Source organism: Saccostrea echinata, unplaced genomic scaffold (genome assembly GCF_033153115.1).
Source record: "Saccostrea echinata isolate AGI-Se365-2 ecotype Australia unplaced genomic scaffold, CSIRO_AGI_Sech_v1 ptg000023l, whole genome shotgun sequence".
Classification (NCBI taxonomy): Eukaryota; Metazoa; Mollusca; class Bivalvia; order Ostreida; family Ostreidae; genus Saccostrea; species Saccostrea echinata.
In genome coordinates this window covers 8524131-8546089 of record NW_026889772.1, presented here as the reverse complement: position 1 = coordinate 8546089, position 21959 = coordinate 8524131, and the positions used below count along the sequence as shown (strand labels likewise).

The 21959-nt window shown below is 32.5% G+C and overlaps 1 protein-coding gene across 1 annotated transcript; it reads left to right on the top strand.

Annotated features, from left to right (window-relative positions):
- The first annotated feature begins 3541 nt into the window (after positions 1-3541).
- On the top strand, positions 3542-21840 carry LOC133191424 (polyglutamylase complex subunit TTLL1-like). Its single transcript, XM_061327183.1, has 15 exons — positions 3542-3619; positions 6112-6283; positions 6552-6617; positions 10881-11023; positions 13741-13845; positions 14499-14574; positions 14793-14927; positions 15066-15174; positions 17054-17134; positions 18536-18598; positions 18721-18761; positions 18888-18933; positions 19112-19221; positions 21237-21290; positions 21439-21840. The coding sequence occupies exons 2-15, from the start codon at positions 6174-6176 to the stop codon at positions 21554-21556; spliced, it is 1257 nt and encodes a 418-aa protein (XP_061183167.1). The 5' UTR covers positions 3542-3619; positions 6112-6173; the 3' UTR covers positions 21557-21840.
- Positions 21841-21959: the final 119 nt, after the last annotated feature.

The window sequence follows — 21959 nt, the reverse complement described above, 5'->3', positions numbered from 1 at the left end:
ATATATATGTATCTGCCATCGGCATCTCCTCTCTGAGACTCGGTTTAAAAAAAAAAGATATGGAAGAAGAAAGTCAGGGAAGAGAAACTGCAAAAAGAAAATGAAACTTTCCCAAAACTTTCATTGATTGCTTTAACAAAATAGATCTTGATCAATCTAATTAAAATCAGACTTCTTAGATCCGCGCTGTATAAGATCGATCTTCTTACACAGAATGTATACGGCGCGGATCTAAGAAGTCTGATTTTAATTAGATTGGATCTTGATCAAAATTTGATTAAACTTTCAAAATCAGAATGTATGCACTCTTCTAATAACAAGGTATGATTGAAGCTGAACTCTCAGCCGTGAAAAAAAAAGTGATTTGCGAAGAGCGTCTTGGCGGGCTGGGAACCTCTCCTGAAATTATCAGATTAAAAAAAGATCGGAGAGGGCTACATTATTGCAGCTAGGAAGTTGATGTCTCTTTGTCAGAAATAGCAGATTGTTTATAAAATAAGCAACCAAGAAGAATATTCAGAGATGTGTCTGAGTGATCTCTTATTTGTGATAGCAATTAGTACGTGTAACATTATCAGGTCCAGGAAAATCACTATATTTAGCTATATAATACCTTTATTTACCTATAAAATATAGCTTTATTTAGCTATTTTAGAATAAGTTTCTGTTTTATGAAAAGCAAACAAAATGTCGCATGAAAATTATGGCTGATATTTTTTTAAAAAGGTTTGATAAAAACAACCTAGGGCATAGATAGTAAAACATTGCCTCTTTTAAACACTTTTTAACCAAAAAATGCATCTCTATTGTTTGGATAGCTGTCCATTACTGGAAGTGCGATGAGGCATGACTAAGTGTGATTGCCTTGCATTGTGCTGAATTATTACCAATCAATTATCTTGTTGACCAAAACTGCTTTTCTTTGTTAAAGTAGTTGCTTATTCACAGATTAACTGTTATACATAGCCCCAAAACTTTTAGATCTTTGATTGCAATTGCACAAAAGGAGAAACATTTTTAAAAGTGGGTTTTTGGTGAATTGTTTTCAGTCCATTTCAAAGTTGAAAACTAATACTGCCTCATTATGCGACTTTTTTTCTGCTTTTCATAAAACAGAAATTTACTCTGAAATAGCTAAATAAAGCTATATTTTATATGAGGTAAATAAAGCTATATAGGTAGATTTAGCTATATAGCTAAATATAGTGATTTTCCTAGACCTGATTATATTGTATGATGAGGATGACCTTCTCCACTGTAGTTTCTATCATATGATATTTATTTCTAACTTTGCCTAAAAATAGACAATAGACAAACATGAAATGATCACAGTAATAAGTAAAAAACATTCAAATGGATAGAATATCAATTAGTACATGACATTCATTACTGCATGTCAGAAATGGTTTTTCTACGTTCGTTGACAGGTGCTTGTGGACTGAAACAGAACAAGCCCCCCACCCCCCTGTTCCGTAACCCAAGGGTTATTCGACTGTTTTGAATAAAATATTTTTATGTAACATAATCAATTAAAAATAAAATCTAAAATATAACCTAAAACTAGCCCTTCTTCATAAACAAACACATGCACTCATTGATTTAAGTGTCAGTGAGTGTAAATTATTACATTAAAGGTTATAGTTTTAGGTTATTTGTTGGATTGATTTATAAATTTGCCATAGCATAAATAGTTTATTTTAAAAAGTCGAAGAACCCTAGCTTTCGGTTGGGGTGCGGATTGAACACGTGATCGCAGCAATATTGTCAGTACAGTGACACTGTGTATACAGATCGAGTATTGCTATGGGGATTTTTCTCTCCCTTTGGATTATAACTTTTTTTTCTGATTAAAATAATTCTTATTGGATTAAAGGACACAAATTTTGCGTCAAAATTTCATCAATATTACGAATTCTGTCAAAGATTATGCCAGACGATGGGTCAAACATGAAGGAGAAGATCTTGACACTTTGTCAGAATGAATTTAAAGTATTGAAGATGAAATCTCGCGTTAAAAGGTTGAGGGGCAATATGAATACCATCTATCCTTCTATCTTCAATAATGCAGAAGTAAAATAAAAAAGATTTAGATTACACGATCAATAATCGATCAATAACATGTACTGATCCCGTACAGCAAACAAAGCAGGTAACAACATAGTGCCTTGTTCGCACGAAATTAAATTTGTTCACACGAAATTAAATTCGTTCCCACGAAATAAAAATTCGTTTCCACGAAATAAAATTCGTTCACACGAAAAAAGAATCGTTCGCACGAAATTAAATTCGTTCGTACGATTTTTTTTCTTTTGCTTGTCAAGATCTATGCTACATATATAGGGTAAGGTCTCAAGGATTGTGCCCCCCCCCCACCACATTTATAGGTCTCTGCCCCCTTTCGTAGGAACGAATTTAAAACAAAATATCTCAAGCATATGTCCTATAGCAGCCACCATATTAAACTGTATTTGTCAGAGGGGCTTGTCTTCCGGATTGTTAAATGTAAAATGAATGAATAGAAATTTTGAATCTACTTTAAATACACTTGAAAGTTGTTAAATAAACATTCTGAGACTTTCAGTCAAGAAAAAACACGTTTAAAAAAGACGTACCACACCTATATACATAAAAGTAGAGTTAATATAGAGGTGCGGTACATCTTTTTTAAACGTGATTTTTCTTGACTGAAAGTGTCAGAATGTTTATTTTAACAACTTTTAAGTGTATTTAAATTAAGTAGATTCAATATTTTTAATAATTTATTTTATATTTAACAATCCGGAAGACAAGCCCTTATGGTATTTGTAAGTTATATCAATATTATAAATTTAAAAAAAAAAATGGTTTTCACGACAAAATTTCGCGAATTTACAGCTTTGAAATTATTGTCCTCACGCGCAAAATCCCCCATGGGAATTTTTAAAAGTTGGCATGTATGTTTTCACCCACAACAAACCAAATCTGATTTCCTCCTAATCTCAGCGAGATTCGTAGGGACTAAAAATTTTGGTCTGGTGTCCCCAGACCAAAATTTTTAGTCCCTACGAATCTCGCTGAGATTAATTTCCTCCCAGAATTTACATATGGAAAGACTATTCTCTTTAGAGAAGTGGACAGGCTTTCGCCTAAGGCGGAAGCCTGTCCACTTCATGGAAAGACTGACCAATTAACTAACGAACCTGTGTTACTGGTTACTGTCAGTCTTAGTATAGCATTATTTTTCTTAACAAAGAAGACCCGCAATACTTAGTGGAGAATATTATTTATTTTGCTATATAGTTTTGATATGAAAATTTCATATCGGTACTTTTGCGATATAGGCTGCGAGTGCCCCCCCCTTTTCCAATTCCTTTTTTTTTTCCTTGTCAAAATTCTTTGAGGCTCCCCCTTTGAGAGTACCGTTGCTACGGGCCTGCAAAGGGAAAGTGTTTCAAGTTTCAAACAATTATTATTTGAATTGCAATGCTTATTCCCATACAATCCGTAATTGTAAATACTGTATTGGAATTTTTAAGTTTAGTATCATTACTTCCTGTTTTCGAGTTTCCTCTGCTTTTGAAGTCGATGGTTGGGAAGGACGCAAGCATTTAAAAAATTGACGTTTTTGATAATTAGCCAGGTATTTATGATTAAAGATAATTATTAAGTCATTTAGAAATTTTTTAAAAAAAGCAAACGTTTGCCAAAAGAATCTTCTATTACTCAGTCGGTATACATGTATGATTGTATGGGGGGGGGGGGGCACTTTCCTAAGGGTATGAGGTTCGTTCGCCCTATCTACCTGTTCGCATGAGTCCGTTCGCGCAGGGTCCGTTCGCCAGTATTCTTGTTCGCCCTATATCTCGTTCGCCCTATTATATATATAGTATATAATAAATATCAACATTTATTATTAATTTTATTCAATATTTTAAGACTTGGTGTCTTTTTTTTCAAATGTTGCTACAGAATTTTTTTATTTACCGTAATCTTAATTAAATAATTCAAATTTGATATTTATGCTCTTTACATGCTTAATTGCTTTAATTATACTTAATAATGTCACTGTAATTTACGGGATCATACAATCTGCGTTATGTTTTGAAAACAATTAAAGGACTGAGACGTTAATTTCTGTTGGTCTGCCGGGTCTTTGATAGGACAGGTATTTATAGTGTGACCACATGCATACTTCTGTAACTTTCTGCAATATAAATAAGGCAAACAGACCCTGTGCGAACAAGTTTTAGGGTGATCGGACTCTGGGTGAACGGGAATGAGGGCGAACGGCATCAAGGGCGAACAAGTTTTAAGGCGAACGAACATACAACCTTTCCTAAGTCAATTTTCCTAAAATGCATGACTCTCCTTACCGTTTTAAGAGTGGTCCGTGTCTCTTAGGGGGTTATAAAGTCATTAAATTAATGTTACAGTTACTTTTACTGAGAAATTAAATACCTGTCAAAATTACAGGGGTGGGACCTGGTGGGTGAGTCTCAGTCTGGACCCCCCCCCCCCCTCCGCCCTTGTTGAAAGTAGCAAGGATTCAGAATACAAGATCAAGTCATAATTTATTGCTATAGGCCTAAGTAATTTATTTACAAACAATTCAAGGTTAAGATATATGTTTCTATCAGAAACATTCACTTGTCAGATTGAACAAGTAGGCCTATAGTGAGAGTTTTACTTGTCCAGTCTGAGATTTTATTTGCCATTAGCAATGAGACAACTACTAATCTATATCCCTGTAAGCATAAATTGAAGATGCATATGTTTACTTTTTTCTTCATTACTTATATGTTATTAAAGTGTCAGACTTGTGTATAGTATGATTTTACATTCATTGGATAAATATACATACAACACCCAGCCCATTGGACCTATAAGTCACTTTTTAGAAATATATAGATATTCATTACATATGTGTGATTTTTCTTTGTCTTATATTACAAGCATAAATATACATGAAACTTGCAGTTTGACATGGGAAATGAGTTAATAGATATTTAAATAGAACATTTAATTCTGTATATCATGTATATTCTATTTAATTTCAAAGCACAGGAAGGGTCATTTGCTTTCTACAGCATAACATGTATTTAATATATAGATAGTTTTTGATAGGCCTGGATTTAGCAAGAGTTATTTCCTGTTGGCCGCCATATTGGAGGTCCAACGAGCGAATTTTCCTCTTTGAGCAACCAATTTTAAACTTGCATAGCAGAAATGTAAGGGCAAAAATCTTTACTATACTACAATTAAGAATTAAAGCTTGTGTTAACATAAATTCATAAGAAAAATTGTGTTATCTTCACCCAGTTGCCCTGTATGACAAGTTTAAATTGGTTGAATAATGAAGGAATTTGGGCCTGTATACCTCCAATATGGTGACCAACAGGAAATAGCTATTGCTAAAATCGTGTCAATCGAAAACTATCTATAGTTACAGAAAATTAAGATGGAACCCTGTGCTACTTGCATAAAAATTACCCATCATTCATATTTTGATATGGACCAATAGTGTAATGTAAACCATATGTATTTCACATAGCCTGAAATATTCCTTGCATGACTTGTTTGCAGTGGGTTTGGGTATGTGATGTGCCAAGAAAGAAATACTGTCTGGCATGTTAAAATGTTAAAAAGAAAAAAGGCATGTTCACATTTTATGCATTAATCAGTTTACATCAGGGCTTTCAAAATTTGCCAACACTTGGCTGAATACTCAATGAAGAAAAAATTCAATAACATTTTAATAAAAATGCTTCTGCTAGGTACCTCCTATTTTTGTAAAAGTACCACCTGTTTTAAATCTTTTTGAAAGCCCCGTTACAAATTACAAATAATTTTTTTACATTAAAAATAACGGAAATATTAATCAATTAAATTCTAATGCTTCTATTCTGCAAATCTTGCACAACCAGCTGAGGATGAACTAAGAGCAGATATAATTTTGAAAATAAATTTACAAACTAAATTAAAGGCTAACTTACATGTAAGTTTGGTAGTTCAGAGACATTTAAATTTTAGAGGAACTGGACGGAATCCATTGCTGCTTTGGGTAATCTCAGTCCTTCTTGTGTACATGTATTTGTGAACTTTGTGAATAAAATTTATCTAATTCTTTTCCAGTGAAATGATGTGAGATCAGAGACTTTACCAGCAGCACCTTGAACATACAGCAGGAAGTGACAATGGCCAGACTGAAGTATGCCAGTGACATGGACAAGTCAGTCCTGCTCAATAACTTCGAGGCCAGAGGATGGGTACCTGTCACTCCGGACGATGACTGGAATTTTTACTGGTACAAACATTTAGTATAACAGTCTTTTATACTGGTGTAAAATGTTAAGACTTACTCTTCTGTTAACAAAATGATTTAAGATGCAGATAGTTTCATGTTTATTGAACTGTTAGATGTGCCACATAAAGAGTAGGTTCAAGTTTGTAAAAATAAATAGAGCTTCAGAAATTCCCTCTGTAGACTTTAAATTGTTTATAATATGCTATGAACTTCTGACTGGAGAGTAATATTTAGTGAAAGCAATTCTTTAGAATTTTTTTATTTTCAGGGCCAATGTACAAAGTATTAGAAATGTTTTTAGCATTGACTGTGGCTTCAGACTGGCTGATGACCAGTAAGTGTTTTGTAATACATTACTGTAGAAGCAGAAATGTTTGTTGGGACAAATTTTTTGTTGATTCAAGCTATTAAATAGTTTTGTGGGAATTTAAATTTGTTGTTTCAAAAGTCACAATATTCAATATGATATAGCCATATAAAAATTTTGTTTGGGATTTAATTTCGTCGATAATTCTTAACACCGAAATAAAGGAAATTTAATCCCCAATATATATTTCTACTTTAACAGTAGATTATAAGTTTACTCATATTTATATCAATAGAGCTGTATTCTACTTACTTGTACTCATATTTATATCAATAGAGCTATATTCTAGTTGTACCCATATCTATATCAATAGAGCTATACTCTACTTACTTGTATTTATATCAGTACAGCTATACTCTACTTACTTGTATTTATATCAATAGAGCCATACTCTATTTACTTGTATTAATATCTATATCAATAGAGCCATACTCTACTTACTTGTATTTATATCAATAGAGCCATACTCTACTTACTTGTATTTATATCAATAGAGCCATACTCTATTTACTTGTATTAATATCTATATCAATAGAGCCATACTCTACTTACTTGTATTTATATCAATAGAGCCATACTCTACTTACTTGTATTTATATCTATATCAATAGAGCTATACACTACTTACTTGTATTTATATCTATATCAATAGAGCTATACACTACTTACTTTTATTTATATCTATATCAGTAGAGCTTTACTCTACTTACTTGTATTTATATGTAAATCAATAGAGCTATACTCTACTTAATTGTATTTATATCAGTAGAGCCATACTCTACATACTTGTATTTATATCTATATCAATAGAGCTATACACTACTTACTTGCAGTGTTCGAAATTCAGAATTATTTTCTATGGGTCCAAAGGACCCACAGAGAAAGGGACCACACGAGTCCTTCCAGGGCAGCGTAGGCCCAAAAATAATAACATAAAATATTTGGGAAAAATAAACTTTTACGTATTGATGATCTCGGTAAATTTATTGCTTCATATGAAATATGTCAATTTAATAAGGGGTAACTACAACAACAAGTATTAACGGTAAAACATTAATCGTCAAACAGTCTTACTTGGTCATATATAACATGTAAAGAGTTTAACATGTGTTTAGATTTTTCCTCAAAATTACAATTTCTGTTTTTAAAATCGGTGGGTAGAAAATTACACAGGTTTCTTAGATTACCACAATATGTTGTTAAAATGTACTAGTATACTTGGACAATTTTCCGTGGAAAGTTTGTAACCGCATACATATAGCGTAAATTTTTTCCACGCAGGAAAAAAAAATCAAATCTAAAATCTTCAGTATTTATTTAAAATGCACATGAAAAGAAGAATTGATACAATCTTGATAAAAATAACAAGTTTTACCCATCTTAAGTCCAATTTCTTTTAAAAACGCTCATTGGTTAATTTGTTTAATATATCCAATTAAAATGCAGGAAATATATAAAAGCTAATGTAAATGCATAAACCAATATACGTTAACTTCAATCGCAACTTCTAAATCCTTTCCAACAAGCCGTAAAGAAAAACAACGGTGTATTTTTTCAAGCTCGCCGGAAAGGTCCAAGAAGATGTGATTGACTTTAACTTGTTTCCCGGCAAATCATCATCGGCCCAAAATTATTTCAAGGACCCATTTAGTCATACTATTCGTGAGTCCTTCAGTTTGTATGTCGGCGCAGGACCGACGGGCCGACGCTAATTTCGAACACTGCTTACGTGTATTTATTTCTATGTCAATAGAGCCATAATCTACTTACTTGCATTTATATCTATATCAATAGAGCTATACTCTACTTACTTGCATTTATATCAATAGAGCTATACTCTACTTACTTGTATTTATATCTATATCATTAGAGCTATACACTACTTACTTGTATTTATATCTATATCAATAGAGCTATACTCTACTTACTTGTATTTATATCTATAGCAATAGAGCTATACACTACTTACTTGTATTTAAATCTATATCAATAGAGCTATACACTACTTACTTGTATTTATATCTATATCAATAGAGCTATACTCTACTTACTTGTATTTATATCAATAGAGCCATACTCTACTTACTTGTATTCATATCAATAGAGCTATACTATATCTATATCATTAGAGCTATACACTACTTACTTGTATTTATATCTATATCAATAGAGCTATACTCTACTTACTTGTATTTATATCTATAGCAATAGAGCTATACACTACTTACTTGTATTTAAATCTATATCAATAGAGCTATACACTACTTACTTGTATTTATATCTATATCAATAGAGCTATACTCTACTTACTTGTATTTATATCAATAGAGCCATACTCTACTTACTTGTATTCATATCAATAGAGCTATACTCTACTTACTTGTATTTATATCTATATCAATAGAGCTATACACTACTTACTTGTATTTATATCTATATCAATAGAGCTATACACTACTTACTTGTATTTAAATCTATATCAATAGAGCTATACTCTACTTACTTGTATTTATATCAATAGAGCTATACTCTACTTACTTGTATTTATATCTATATCAATAGAGCTATATTCTACACACTTCTCCTCCTTCTTACAGCAACCCATCCTTACTACGATAGTCTATCTACTTATTAGGCTGGTAAAATCATCGAAGAGTTATTGTACGTAATCATAAAAATTGTCCGGTCACTTATAATGTAGTATCTACTTACGGGTATTAATGACTGTATCCGTATCACTTTCATAATCCAAAAACACTTCATCTTCCAAATCACTATCCATTATCTTGGCAGACAGTTGCTTACATTATAATGTACATGGTATGATTTTATTTAGTCTTTTTTTTTTCTTTTTTTTTTTTTTTTACATTTTTGAAAAGAACTGTAATAGTGAAGTTTTGAAAAGAGATTAAGAAATTGTTGTAAACTCTAAGTAGAATTATTCACAGGAAGTCTGTGGTCAGGAAATTCTTCGTTCCACCATAGCTGTAAATAAAAGTCATGTACTATTATAAGAACAAGGAAATCTATTAAACATGCACACATATATCAGATAATGTGTTATAACTAATAAACTGACTATAATTTTAACACTTTTAAATTTTAATTCAAAGCCAGTGTAAATAAAATTTTAGTGGGAGGAAAAGGAGTGCAATCCAGTATGAAATTGGGAGGGGGGGGGATCCACATATTAAATCAGTGTTTTAAACATTTATTTATAATCATTGAATTCTTATTTTTTGCAGCTATATAAATACACATCTGCTAGTATAAGGACACAAAGTAATGAATGATGCATTACATACATGCGGTCACACAATACATATATGTACAATACATGTTATTGTACATGTAGTACCATGTATAATACATGTTATTGTAGTGCTATGTATAATACATGTTATTGTAGTACTATATATAACACAATACATATATGTACAATACATGTTATTGTACATGTAGTACTATGTATAATACATGTTATTGTAGTACTATGTATAATAATGTTATTGTCGTACTATATATAATAATGTTATTGTCGTACTATATATAATACATATTATTGACATACCTGTATAATACATGTTATTGTAGTACTGTGTATAATAATGTTATTGTAGTACATGTATTTTGTTTTGTACACATCTGATGTCCATTTATATTTATTAACCACACTTTGATGAAAAGATACCTAAACCACACTTCAACTCACTCTCAATGACCATTTGATGGTCCCTTAGTCGACTTAGGTTTGTCTCACATGGGCTTGAACCCAGGACCTTCCAGTCACGGAGCAGGTGCTCTTAGACTACCAACTGAGCTACCTTTATGGTTCAGACCTTTCTTAAATGGAATGATCTACAAATTAGCTCAGGAAAATGGACAATTGTTATAGTTTACAAACTTTATTTCTTATGGTTGAGTTTTGTATCAGTTTCAATTTTCTACTTACTTTACTTGAAACTCCAGATCATCTACTACATGTAGTACTGTAAAAAGGTACTCATAAAGATTGCCTAGCTAAATACTAAACTCTTCCATTAGTTTTATGTTGTATTTTCTTAAACTTCCAATTAAACTTCCAATAGTGTATAAAGTGTTTTTCACTATGCCCCCTCCTTTTGATTTTTTTTTTTAACTTGATAAGGTTAGACCATTTTGTTGCAAAATGAGAGTAATTTTTTATTCAAGGTTTAATCAGAAATCTTATTTTTCTTATGTCTTTTTCAGAGTGATCAGTCACTTTCCAAATCATGTTGAACTGACCAGAAAAGATCTGATGGTCAAAAACATCAAGAGATACAGGAAAGATTTGGACAAAGAAGGCAGTCCTCTGGCGGAGAAGGATGAGATGGGACGTTACATCCATCTAGGTAGTATTGAATCAGGAACTAGTTTTCTTACTGTAAATCTTAAAGAGATGCACAAAGAATATAATAAACATGTATAAACTAGTATTCAACATCATGTCATACATAATTTATAATAACTTTTGTACTGGTATTCAAGAGAAAGTTTATTATCTATATATACTGGTAGATAATTATTAGCTCTTCTGAGCCAAAGGCTCAAAGAGCTAATGCTATGGCCATTTGTGCGGTGTGCGGTGTGCGTAAACTTTTTAGAATATGGGCCATAACTCAAGAACCCCTTGGCCAATTATTGTCAAATTTGTCACAGGGTATCCTTGGCCCAAGGGCTCCCTTTTATACTAAAACTGGGGTTGTGACCCTTTAACAAGGGGAGATAATTAGGAAAATAGAAAAAAAAGTACTGGTTGCTAAAAAATCTTCTTCTCAAGAACCACTGGGCAGATTATCACCAAACTTACACAAAAGGATGAGGATATGTTGTAGATTAAAATTTGCACGGGGATTTACCCTGGGGCAAAGGGCGTGGTCTCAAGGTCACTTCAAAGTTGACCAAAAATTACATTTTATTAAAATGTTGATATTTTGCTTACTATAAGGACTAGGATCATCAAATCTTGTCAGTTGGTGCATCTAAGGACCTCATATCATGTTGACTCAAAAGTAGGTCACGGTGACCTACTTTTTAAATTTTGCGGCCATTCTTTTTCAAAATGATTTAGAGGCATATTTTGAACAATTTAAGGCCTATGATAATCAAACTTTGTCAGTTGATGCATCTTGGGTCCTCAAAGTACGTCAACTAAAAAGTAGGTCACCTTGACCTATTTTTTGAATTTTATGGCTAATCTTTTTTAAAACAATTAAGGTCATTAATTCGAATACGGGGAGGCTTAGAATCATTAAATCTTGTAAGATGATGCATCTTGGGGCCATAAAACATATTTATTAAAAAGTAGGTCACAGTGACCTACTTTTTGAACTTTGCAGGCATTCGATTTCAAAGCGTTTTAGAGGCATAATTTGGACATTTTAAGTCCTATGATCATAAAACTTTGTAAGTTGATGCATCTTGGGTCCTCAAAAAAGGTCAACTGAAAAGTAGGTCACTGTGACCTACTTTTCAATTTATATGACTATAATTAAATATTTCAGGTACTAATTGGCTTAGAATCATCAAACTTTGTCAGTTGATGCATCTTGGGTCTTCGTAGTAGGTCGACTAAAAAGTAGGTCACAGTGACCTACTTTTGAAAATTTATGGCGATAATTAAATATTTCGGGTACTAATTGGCTTAGAATCATCAAACTTTGTCAGTTGATGCATCTTGGGTCTTCGGAGTAGGTCGACTAAAAAGTAGGTCACAGTGACCTACTTTTGAAAATTTATGGCTTTAATTAAATATTTCGGGTACTAATTGGCTTAGAATCATCAAACTTTGTCAGTTGATGCATCTTGGGTCTTCAGAGTAGATCGACTAAAAAGTAGGTCACCGTGACCTACTTTTGAAAATTTATGGCTTTAATTAAATATTTCGGGTACTAATTGGCTTAGAATCATCAAACTTTGTCAGTTGATGCGTCATGGGTCTTCGGAGTAGGTCGACTAAAAAGTAGGTCACAGTGACCTACTTTTGAAAATTTATGGCGATAATTAAATATTTCGGGTACTAATTGGCTTAGAATCATCAAACTTTGTCAGTTGATGCATCTTGGGTCTTCAGAGTAGATTGACTAAAAAGTAGGTCACCATGACCTACTTTCGGAAAATTTATGGCTTTAATAAAATATTTCGGGTACTAATTGGCTTAGAATCATAAAACTTTGTCAGTTTAAGCGTCATGGGTCCTCGAAGTACAACAACTGAAAAGTAGGTCACGGTGACCTACTTTTGAAAATTTATGGCTTTAATCAAATATTTCGGGTACTAATTGGCTTAGAATCATTAAACTTTGTCAGTTGATGCGTCTTGGGTCCTCGGAGTACAACAACTGAAAAGTAGGTCACGGTGACCTACTTTTGAAATTTTATGGTTGTATTTAATATTTTCAGGAATTATTTGGCTTAGAATCGTCAAAATTTGTCAGTTGATGCATCTTTGGTCCTCGGAGTAGGTTGACTGAAAAGTAGGTCACTGTGACCTACTTTTGAAAATTTATGCCTGTAATTAAATATTTTGGGTACTTATTGGCTAGAATCATCAAACTTTGTCAGTCGATGTATCTTTGGTCCTCGGAGTACAGCAACTGAAAAGTAGGTCACGGTGACCTACTTTTGAAAATTTATGGCTTTAATTAAATATTACAGGTACTAATTGGCTTAGAATCATCAAACTTTGTCAGTTGATGCATCTTGGGTCCTTGGAGTAAAACAATTGAAAAGTAGGTCACTTTGACCTACTTATAAAATTATATGATTATAATTTTAAAAAATATTTTAGGTATTAATTGGCTTAGAATCATCAAACTTAGTTGATGGGTCCTCAGAGAATGACAAGTGATAAGTAGGTCACCATGACCAACTCTCAGGTACTAATTGGCTTAGAATCATCTTGGGTTCTCAGAGTGTGAATTGGAATTTCAAGGGTTTATGTAAATATACAGGATACTTTGAGGCTTCAAATAGAAGTGATAGGTTGTACAGTTTATCAGAAGAGCGATTCAAGGCCCATGGGCCTCTTGTTTTTTTATAAACATAAGACTAGTTACTTTTCTTTTCAGATTTTATTCCCCAGACCTTCATGTTACCAGCAGATTACAACTTGTTTGTGGAGGAATTCAGGAAAAACCCAAACACTACATGGATTATGAAACCATGTGGAAAAGGTTTTGCAATTTCTTTTTTTATAAAGATTTCGAAAGTGAATGGGTTTTAAAATATGCAATTATACTGATATCTTACAACATTTGAGGAGAAATAATGCTTCTCCAAGGGAGATAATTCTATCATTGATAAAACAAAGTTTCTTTATTTTCATCTTCAAAAATGATTTGTCTCACATTTTTCTCTCTATGATGTATTAAAGCTTGAACTTCAGCTAATATCTGAATTCTTTGTTTGGAAATTTTCATAGTTACAGAAATCTTCCGTCATAGTGTGCAGAGTATCATCTTACTGTAAATCTATAGACATTTTGCATTAAAATGGGAGGTGGATCTTGGAATTTTCAAGTTCAGATTTTATGTTTTAAAGGGAAATAAATCTGATATGTCTTAAATGTGAACATCTTCCTTTCAAAGGGAGTCAATTTCCAGTTGTTTAAAGATTTTGTTATATAAGGAGATGAATATATCAGTGTATAAATCCATGGACATCCTATTTTACAAGGAGATAAATATGACAATGTAGGAGAGTATATCTAAAGGGTTTGTCACTTTTCCATAATATCAGTACTAGTAACTATAACATTGAAAATATCATGCACGGGAGAAAAAAATATATTAAAGTTTTTAAAAGAGACATTATGTTCTGTTTCCAGCTAGAGGAGTGGGGATATTTCTGGTAAACAAATTATCCCAGCTAAAAAAATGGTCCAGGGATAGCAAAACAAGCAAGTAAGATCAATATATACATCATACATGTATAGGATTATGTTATACTTATATATTTTATGTTGGATATTTATAAAGTTTTGCACAAAATAAACATTATAATTTATTTTATGAACATACAATTTATATAAATGTACAACAACTAGCTTGCCAAATTGAAACAATATTGGAATGAACCAAAACATTTTTAGATTTAATTCCTGATATTTTGATTTTTATAGTTTTACTCCACCTACATCAAAGGATACTTACGTCATTTCTAAATACATTGATAACCCACTTCTGATTGGAGGAAAGAAGTTTGACCTTCGACTTTATGTTCTTGTTACCTCTTTCAGACCCCTCAAGTGCTATTTGTAAGTTTCTTATGTTTGCAGTATATTTCTGTAAGAAAATTTTGGTGAAGTATTAGTTGGGTTTATAAAACATTTGGTTTGAATTACTGCGTTACTTTTATGTACATGCATATTAAGATAGTGATGGTATTCTTTCAGGTTCCGTTTAGGTTTTGCCAGGTTCTGTACAGTTAAATACAATGCCAGTATTAACGAGCTAGACAACATGTTTGTACATCTTACCAATGTCTCCATCCAAAAACAAGGGGTATAAACTTAGTTTAATTTCCTTCATTTGTACCTTAAGTTTGTCATTAGAATTAATAAAATTTCAGGTAGAGTGAAACTTGTCTAATCCGTATGTTGTGTATTCCAAAATCTTGTCAAATACAATATAAACTGAAGGTCCCTTTCAGTAATTTCAGTTGTTTAAAATGTCTAATCTGGAATGTTGTCTACTCCAGCCAATTTCTTTGGAACCAGTGGTGGCCCGATCAGACAAGTTTTACTGTAATTAAACAAAAAATATTTTTCAGTGAAAGATTAATTAATCAAGAAATAACTGTCTAGATTTCTGGTTTATGATGTATGGTAAAACTGTTGTACATTTAATTCGCATTGAGGCATGCACAAAAATGGATCTGTGTACGTGTAATTTACCATTTGTTTTTGTGTATTGATATGCATGATATAACCTTGTGAACCAAATAATCTTAAAAATTTTAAGCATATTCAGTAGCTCTTGCAAATTTGGTCCAGATAATGCAAAAAAGCTAGTAAAAAGAATAAGTTTTAAATGCAACACAGGTACATGTAAACACATCATATAAAATATACATGTATTTACATCAACTGACAATTTTCTCCTTTATTTCGTATGAAAACCACCTCTTTCACAATCAGTAAGTGCTGGTTAAAAACGATTTTTCAAGCCAAATGTATAGATTTCTTATGCACAGCACTGTGCTTTTCAATCAGTGAAACATACAATGATACAATATTTAAAGGTACTTAAACCTACCTCATATGATTATTTATACAGACATATATATATAAAACAGTAAAATGTTATTCTTTGTTTAACAGCTGCAGTTACTCTTGTGCCAGTTATGTATTTTTTCTTGCAAAAGCTGCAACGTTAAAGCTGAACATGATTCGTAAAAAGGCAGAGATCTACCGTATGTTTGTCTGCCTTATTACTCTGCATTTTCCGTTTGTTGTACGGTTTATATATATATAAACCGTTCGTTGGTCTCAGTTCCGTGTAATCAGTTTTCACTGGTGTGGATGGACGTATTCTACATAGTTGTGTAAAACTCTCGGTAGTGACAAAAGTAACTGCACTTCTTCCAGGGCAGGACAGAAAGTTATCAAAGAAACTTGCATCAGTTGCACAGGTCAGTGCAGTACAAACAAGCAGAAATACACATAAACTGCAATAAAATCTAAACAAAGGTAAAGTAAGATAACCAGCCTGAACATGTGTCCATTCCATGCAGGTACCTGTGACAAGAAAGCAGCTAGGTGTAACGAATGCGAAGGGTATACCCCAGTGCTGATATCGAAGATACTCTTGGTTAAGAAAAATAATATGGCATATGCCTTTTTACGAGTCGTGTTCAGCTTTAATTACCATGCTGACGAACAAAGAAAGCATTATATAATGTCACAATATCTACTACATGTACAAGTCTGTATTGTTTAAAAATGAGGTGATATCCAGTGTATATTAGTGGAAATCTAAAGTACATGTTGGCATGAGAAAATATAAATACAGTCAAACCTTGTTTTCTTCAGCTCAGTGGGCAGGGAAAAAAAAGACGTCTTAGATATTGAGATTAAAATACATAAAGAAAAATTGGCTGGGACTTCTAACTCATGAGATATCAAATTTCAACTGATGTGTACTGACATTTTAATGAAAACAATTTATTTAAGTACATGTGCATATTTTAATTTTCTAACTTATCTTAATTTTGTAATCTTGCTTAGTTTTCTCAAAAATGATTGATAGAAAGTTTACATGAGATAGGACATCACTCCTGCACTGAATGAAGTTTGATACCAAATGAATTTGATTCCTTTGAATATTTGATTCCGTTTTAAATCATAAATCATCATCTTAACTGATATTTTTTTTATGACAGGATGATTACAATGCAGTGCATGGAGGAAAATGGACTGTGCAAAATCTGCGACTATTTCTGGAGGGGACAAGAGGGAAAGAGGTATTCATGTGAATGAGCTCAGATCAGAGGGACCATTTGTCAATGTGGTCCTCAAAGATGTTTACATAAAAAGTCAAAATAGTTTAAATTAAAGTAGGCAGAGTTTATTGTGTAAAATCTATGCATGTGTAATGTGTAGTAAATTCCTCTGATTTTTATACCCCCCCGCTTGAGAAGGGGGGTGTATAGTGATGGGAGTGTCCGTCCATCCATCCGTTACGCTTTGGGGTATACATCTCTTATCCGCAACTCCTCTTTATAACACTACTGATAAAATTTAATGATACGTTCACAGAACCTTTCTTACATAGTGTCATTGTGCACCCCCTATTTTTATTTTGAGTCTCCTATAGCAAATTATGGACTTTCCCATTATAAACATATGAGAGGCGGGGGTATCATTTTATGAGCTCAATGCTCACAATTCTTCTAAGTTTTATTATTTTTAATTGTTACTTTTACCATTTGGTTTGCTAATAACTGTAGAACTGTAGTGTTACAGTCTTCGGCCATGAAGTTATATAAAGGTTATAATTACATTGTATACTAAAATATAAGACCGTAACACTGCAGGTCTGCAGCTAATAGTGATAAACCATAGTTTTCTTTCAGAAGAATTTACAGTAAAATCTTTAAAATACCATTTTTTATTTGCATTTTATATTTACAATTTCTGATACTTTTCGGCCAAGACCTATAGGTTACTGATAGACTGTTACTTGTAGGTTACTGATAGACTGTTACTTGTAGTTTACTTATAGACTATTACTCGTAGGTTACTGATAGAACTGTTACTTGTAGTTTACTTATAGACTGTTACTCATAAGTTATTGATAGACTGTTACTGGTAGTTTACTTATAGACTGTTACTTGTAGGTTACTGATAGACTGTTACTTGTAGTTTACTTATAGACTGTTACTTGTAGGTTACTGATAGACTGTTACTTGTAGTTTACTTATAGACTGTTACTCGTAGCTTACTGATAGACTATTACTTGTAGGTTACTGATAAATTGTTACTTGTAGGTTACTGATAGACTGTTACTCGTAGGTTACTGATTAAATGTTACTTTTAAGTTACTAGTAGACTGTTACTTGTAGGTTACTGATGGACGGATTATTGTAGGTTACTGATAGACGGATTATTGTAGGTTTTTGATAGACTGTTACTTGTAGGTTACTGATAGACTGTTACTTGTAGGTTACTGATAGACTGTTACTTGTAGGTTACTGATAGTCTGTTACTAGTAGGTTACTGATAGACTGTTACTTGTAGGTTACTGATAGACTGTTACTTGTAGGTTACTGATAGTCTGTTACTAGTAGGTTACTGATAGACTGTTACTTGTAGGTTACTGATAGACTGTTACTTGTAGGTTACTGATAGACTGTTACTTGTAGGTTACTGATAGACTGTTTGATGAGATGCAGTGGCAGATCGTCCACTCATTAAAAGCTGTGGCCGTAAGTATCTATATTGTATATAAGTGTCAGTCATAATGTTATGTTAGCTTATATGAATGGAGCTTTGAGATCCTTAACGTTATGTTGATCAAAGGTGACTTTCTTTTTTAATTTACTTACAGGGATGTATATCCAATGACAGACACTGCTTTGAGTGCTATGGGTATGTCTTCAGCTTTTCATAATTTACTTCTTTACTACTATATCTACATATTTTTATTTTTTCTTAATGAATAAGACTTTTCGTAACAAAGATATTAAAATGACTGTATTTTTTGTTATATTGTAGATATGATATAATCATAGATGATAATTTAAAGCCTTGGTTGATTGAGGTATGTATATAGTTATAACTATATGTATACATTCTTCTGTATTTTGCTTTGTCGTGTGTTTGTAAACAGCAGCATATACAACATAATGCACATTCATAAACTTACATAAGTCTGTGTCTTATTTGAAGTGTTATGAGATTTCTGAATATGTTTACATGTAGTTTTATTTGATTGACAGGTGAATGCCTCGCCCTCTCTGACCAGCACCACCTCTAGTGACAGAATAATGAAGTATAAACTCATTAATGATGTCATCAATATTGTCATTCCTCCGGGACAAGTTCCAGAGTACGATTACTCTTTTATTTTCACAATTACAGTCAAACTTTGTTATCTCAAACTCGATGGTTTCAAGAAAAGTTTTGAGATATTTGAGGATCTGAGATACTGAGTTTAAGTACATAAAAAAAGAGTAGTTATGTCAAAATATCATTGTTCGAAATTTGAAAGTACAACTGTATATAAGATTATTAGCTCACCTGAGCTAAAAGCTCAACTGAGCTTTTCTGATCACATTTTGTCTGTCGTCTGTCTATCTGTCTGTCTGTAAACTGTTCAAATTTTTGACTTCTTCTCCAGAACCACTGGGCCAATTTCAACCAAACTTGCCACTGTTGCCACAAAGGATCCTTGGGTGAAGAGGATTCAAGTTTGTTCAAATGAAGGACCAAGCCCTCTTTCAAGGGGAGATAATTAAGAATAATTGAAAATTTGGTGGCATCTTTTAAAAATCTTCTTCTCAAGAACCATTAGGCTAAAAAAGTTGAAACTTATGTGAAACCTTCATTACATAGTGTAGATTTCAATTTGTTCAAATAATGACCCAAGGGGGTAAGTTTGAGCCACAATGGGGGATCAAAGTTTTACATAGAAATATATATGAAAAGATCTTTAATAATCTTCTTTACAAGAACAGCAAAGCCATGGTTAGTTAATTGATATGTAAGTATCCTCAGGTAATGTAGATTCAAATTTGTTCAAATCATGACCCCCGAGGCCAAAATAGAGGATCAAGGTTTTACATAGAAAAAATATGAAAAAAATCTTTAAAAATCTTGTTCTCAAGAACAGCAAAGCTATGATTAGTCATATTGATAGGTAGTATCCTCAGATAGCGTAGGTACAAGGTTTGTCCAAATCACGACCCCCAGGGGTACTTTTAATCCTGCTGTATCAGGGGTACTTTTAATCCTGCTGTATCAGCTCATAAAGTGATTCAGCATTGTGTAGAGTAGGATATATCTATAAAGAATTGATCATTTTTATCTTCAGAAGAAAAGAATTTATTTATTAGTAGGGATGTCAACGAATAGTCAACTATTCGACTGTCAGTCGAATGGACCGACGATCGAATAATGAAACGACATTCGAATATTATAATTTTTAAAAAAATGCAATAAAAGAGTGATAACGATATGGAATTCTCATTTCAAAATTGAGAAACTGTCTTTCCTCGGAGACAGTTGATAAAATAATTTTCCTCTACAAAAAACTTGATTTTCCATGTGCGTATAGAAAGTACAGTAATTATAAATGCTTCACTACTGCGAGAATTAATTATCTATCAGTTACTGCTTGTGTTGTTTTTGTAATAAATCAACCATCAATATATATCTGGGCTTTGTTTGTAAAATAATTAATGGGACTTGATTTTATACGATGTACCAATTATCTTTTATTTTAAGATTGCTCAAATGCGAGGAACATTTGACATGATTTGACGCTTCGATAATTATTAGAACAATTCGCTTGCATTTTAAATTGTTCATAATAAGGGCATTTTGATAGCCAGAACAATCAATAAATGAATAAGCAGTAACTAACTGTTTAACAGTCACCTGGCGTTTGGATAGTGTTAGATTACCCCCCCCCCCCCCCCCCCTTAATTTATTTCACAATAAGCTTTAAAAAATATCGGCTAGCAAATTTTGAATGCTAACTAAAATAAAAACTAACTGCATGTACAGACCAACTTATGAATTCGATTGATGGGGAAATCATGAATTTAGGAATATTAGATTTCTAAATTTATTTCATATAATCTTGCTACCCAACGTTACGCGCTGCATTAATTTTTATGTTACTTTTTAAACAGATTCAGGGTTTTTGAGTTATAAATTCGTCATGTACCAGTGAAGTTTGAAATAAAATTTTATTTTCAGAAAATGTTCCGAATATTCGACTATCGTTCGAATAATGCAATCGAATAATCGACTAAGAAAAATAAATATTTTGACATCCCTATTTATTAGTAATCAAAATTAGACAGATTTGATTCATCTTTTATGTACACTTTTTTTCAGTGTTAGATGGAATAAAGTACCAGCAAAGGAACACCTTGGAAATTTTGATGTTCTGTAAGTATAATACATGTACTTGGTTATTATAATGCAAGAACGAGAAGTACTTCGAAATTTTTTTCCCCATATTTTTATTGCATTGTAGTATGTTGTTTAACCTAAGAATTTAATTAACAGCAGCACTTCTTACTGTGGAATGTTACAGGTATGATGAGGAGCTGGCACAGCAAGATCTAATGGGAGGGGATCCAAGAAAGTTAGGCCCGGGAACCTTTAGAGGAAAGAGAGATGGGAGTCGGCCATCACCTGCCACATGGAAATAAACCACAGAATATGACTCTCTCAGAGAAAAACATCACTTCAATTTAACCTTGAAAAAAGGTTTAGAGTCTTTCATTTTCAGTATTTGTATCAAAGGATTGTTTGTGAAATGAGGAAGTTTTTAACTCTTGAAAAAACTGTGATATAGATTCTAATGTCAACAATTGACTTATAATCATCCAATTTGTACATTCCACCCTAATTTATAAAAACTTATCCAATGCTTTAAAACATTAGATATTCATATTGCTCTGTGCAACAATAAATCTTCATGATGACTGCTTGACTTAATCTGCTGTCCTCTGTTTAGAGCTTAGTCTTGGTGACCTCATTTTAATACACTGACATGTCTGTATAAACGTGTATGGACAGGATTTCTTCATTTTGATCGAGCTACATGTATAT